This window comes from Protobothrops mucrosquamatus, unplaced genomic scaffold, assembly GCF_001527695.2.
Source record: "Protobothrops mucrosquamatus isolate PMUCROS unplaced genomic scaffold, P.Mucros_1.0 scaffold13869, whole genome shotgun sequence".
In the NCBI taxonomy this organism is placed as follows: Eukaryota; Metazoa; Chordata; class Lepidosauria; order Squamata; family Viperidae; genus Protobothrops; species Protobothrops mucrosquamatus.
The window spans coordinates 1-1,065 of NW_015399638.1; the positions used below are offsets into that span (position 1 = coordinate 1).

General features: G+C 41.9%; 1 protein-coding gene across 1 annotated transcript in view; it reads left to right on the forward strand.

Moving 5' to 3' along the window:
* The first annotated feature begins 22 nt into the window (after positions 1-22).
* Positions 23-1,065, forward strand: part of LOC107301521 (acylphosphatase-1-like) — a 2,256-nt gene continuing 1,213 nt past the window's right edge. Inside the window, exon 1 of the mRNA XM_015830731.1 lies at positions 23-362. Within this exon, the coding sequence (XP_015686217.1) occupies positions 171-362 (192 nt within the window). The 5' untranslated portion in view covers positions 23-170. The remainder of the gene's footprint in view (positions 363-1,065) is intronic.

A 1,065-nucleotide genomic window follows, 5' to 3' on the forward strand; every position in this document is an offset into this window, starting at 1 on the left:
CCGGCAGGTCTCAGAGGCTTCAGTCTTCTATATCCAACGGGGTGGAAATAAGGGAGGGGCCTGTCGGAGCGATGCCTTGCCCTCCAACCTCCCCTGCAGGGCGCCGGGGAGGGAAGCGAGGGTCAGGTTAACTGAGTTATAAGGGCGCCGGAGAGCGGATCGCTTCGACAATGCAGCCTTTGGAGGTTGCTCGAGGGACGGTCTCCCTGCGGGCATGGCACCTGCCTCTCTTTTTCTGCCTGATTGCTATTTTGCTTTCAGTACAGGCACCCCCGACCATGGCTGAGGGGCAAGGCCTCGTTTCGGTGGACTATGAGGTGTTTGGGAAAGTGCAAGGGGTATTTTTCCGCAAACATACCCAGGTGAGTGGGCTCAGTCTGTAATTCCCCTGAGGTAATAAGATTATACAGTACTGGCCATTTTTTGTCACTTTTCTCCCATTTCTCTTCTGCACTTGTTTCCAAATGAGTGAACACTCAGGAGGTGGTTAGTAAATTAGAAGGTTCCACCTCCATCTGGTTTATGTATTGGTCCATTTTTATCTAGTTCTTTGTTAATTTTTAATGTTCTTACCATTGTATATTGTGTTTTTATGTTGTAAGCCGCCCAGAGTTGCTTGACAGTGAAATGGGTGGCATATAAATATAATAAAATATATATAATTGTGAAGACTTTGGAGGCTTTGCTTAGGCTGCTGAATACAAGTACTCCTTGACTTATGATCACAATTGGGACCAGAATGTCTGTTATTAAGTAAAGTTGTTGTTAAATGAGTCGTACCCCAATGTTATAATCTTTTTTACCAATGTTATTAAGTGAATCATTGCAGTAGTTAAATGAATCATATGCTTGTTAACTGTTTCTGTTTTGAAGTTTTGAAGTTTGAAGTTTTATTGCATTTATATCCCGCCCTTCTCCCAATGGACTCAGGGCGGCTTACAGCCAATTAAAAACAGAACAATCAATACAAATCTACAAAATTTAAAATCAATTAAAAGATATATACAATAGGCCTATTCATGTTTTAAAATTAATTAAAAACCAGTTTAAAATATCCCTAGGCCA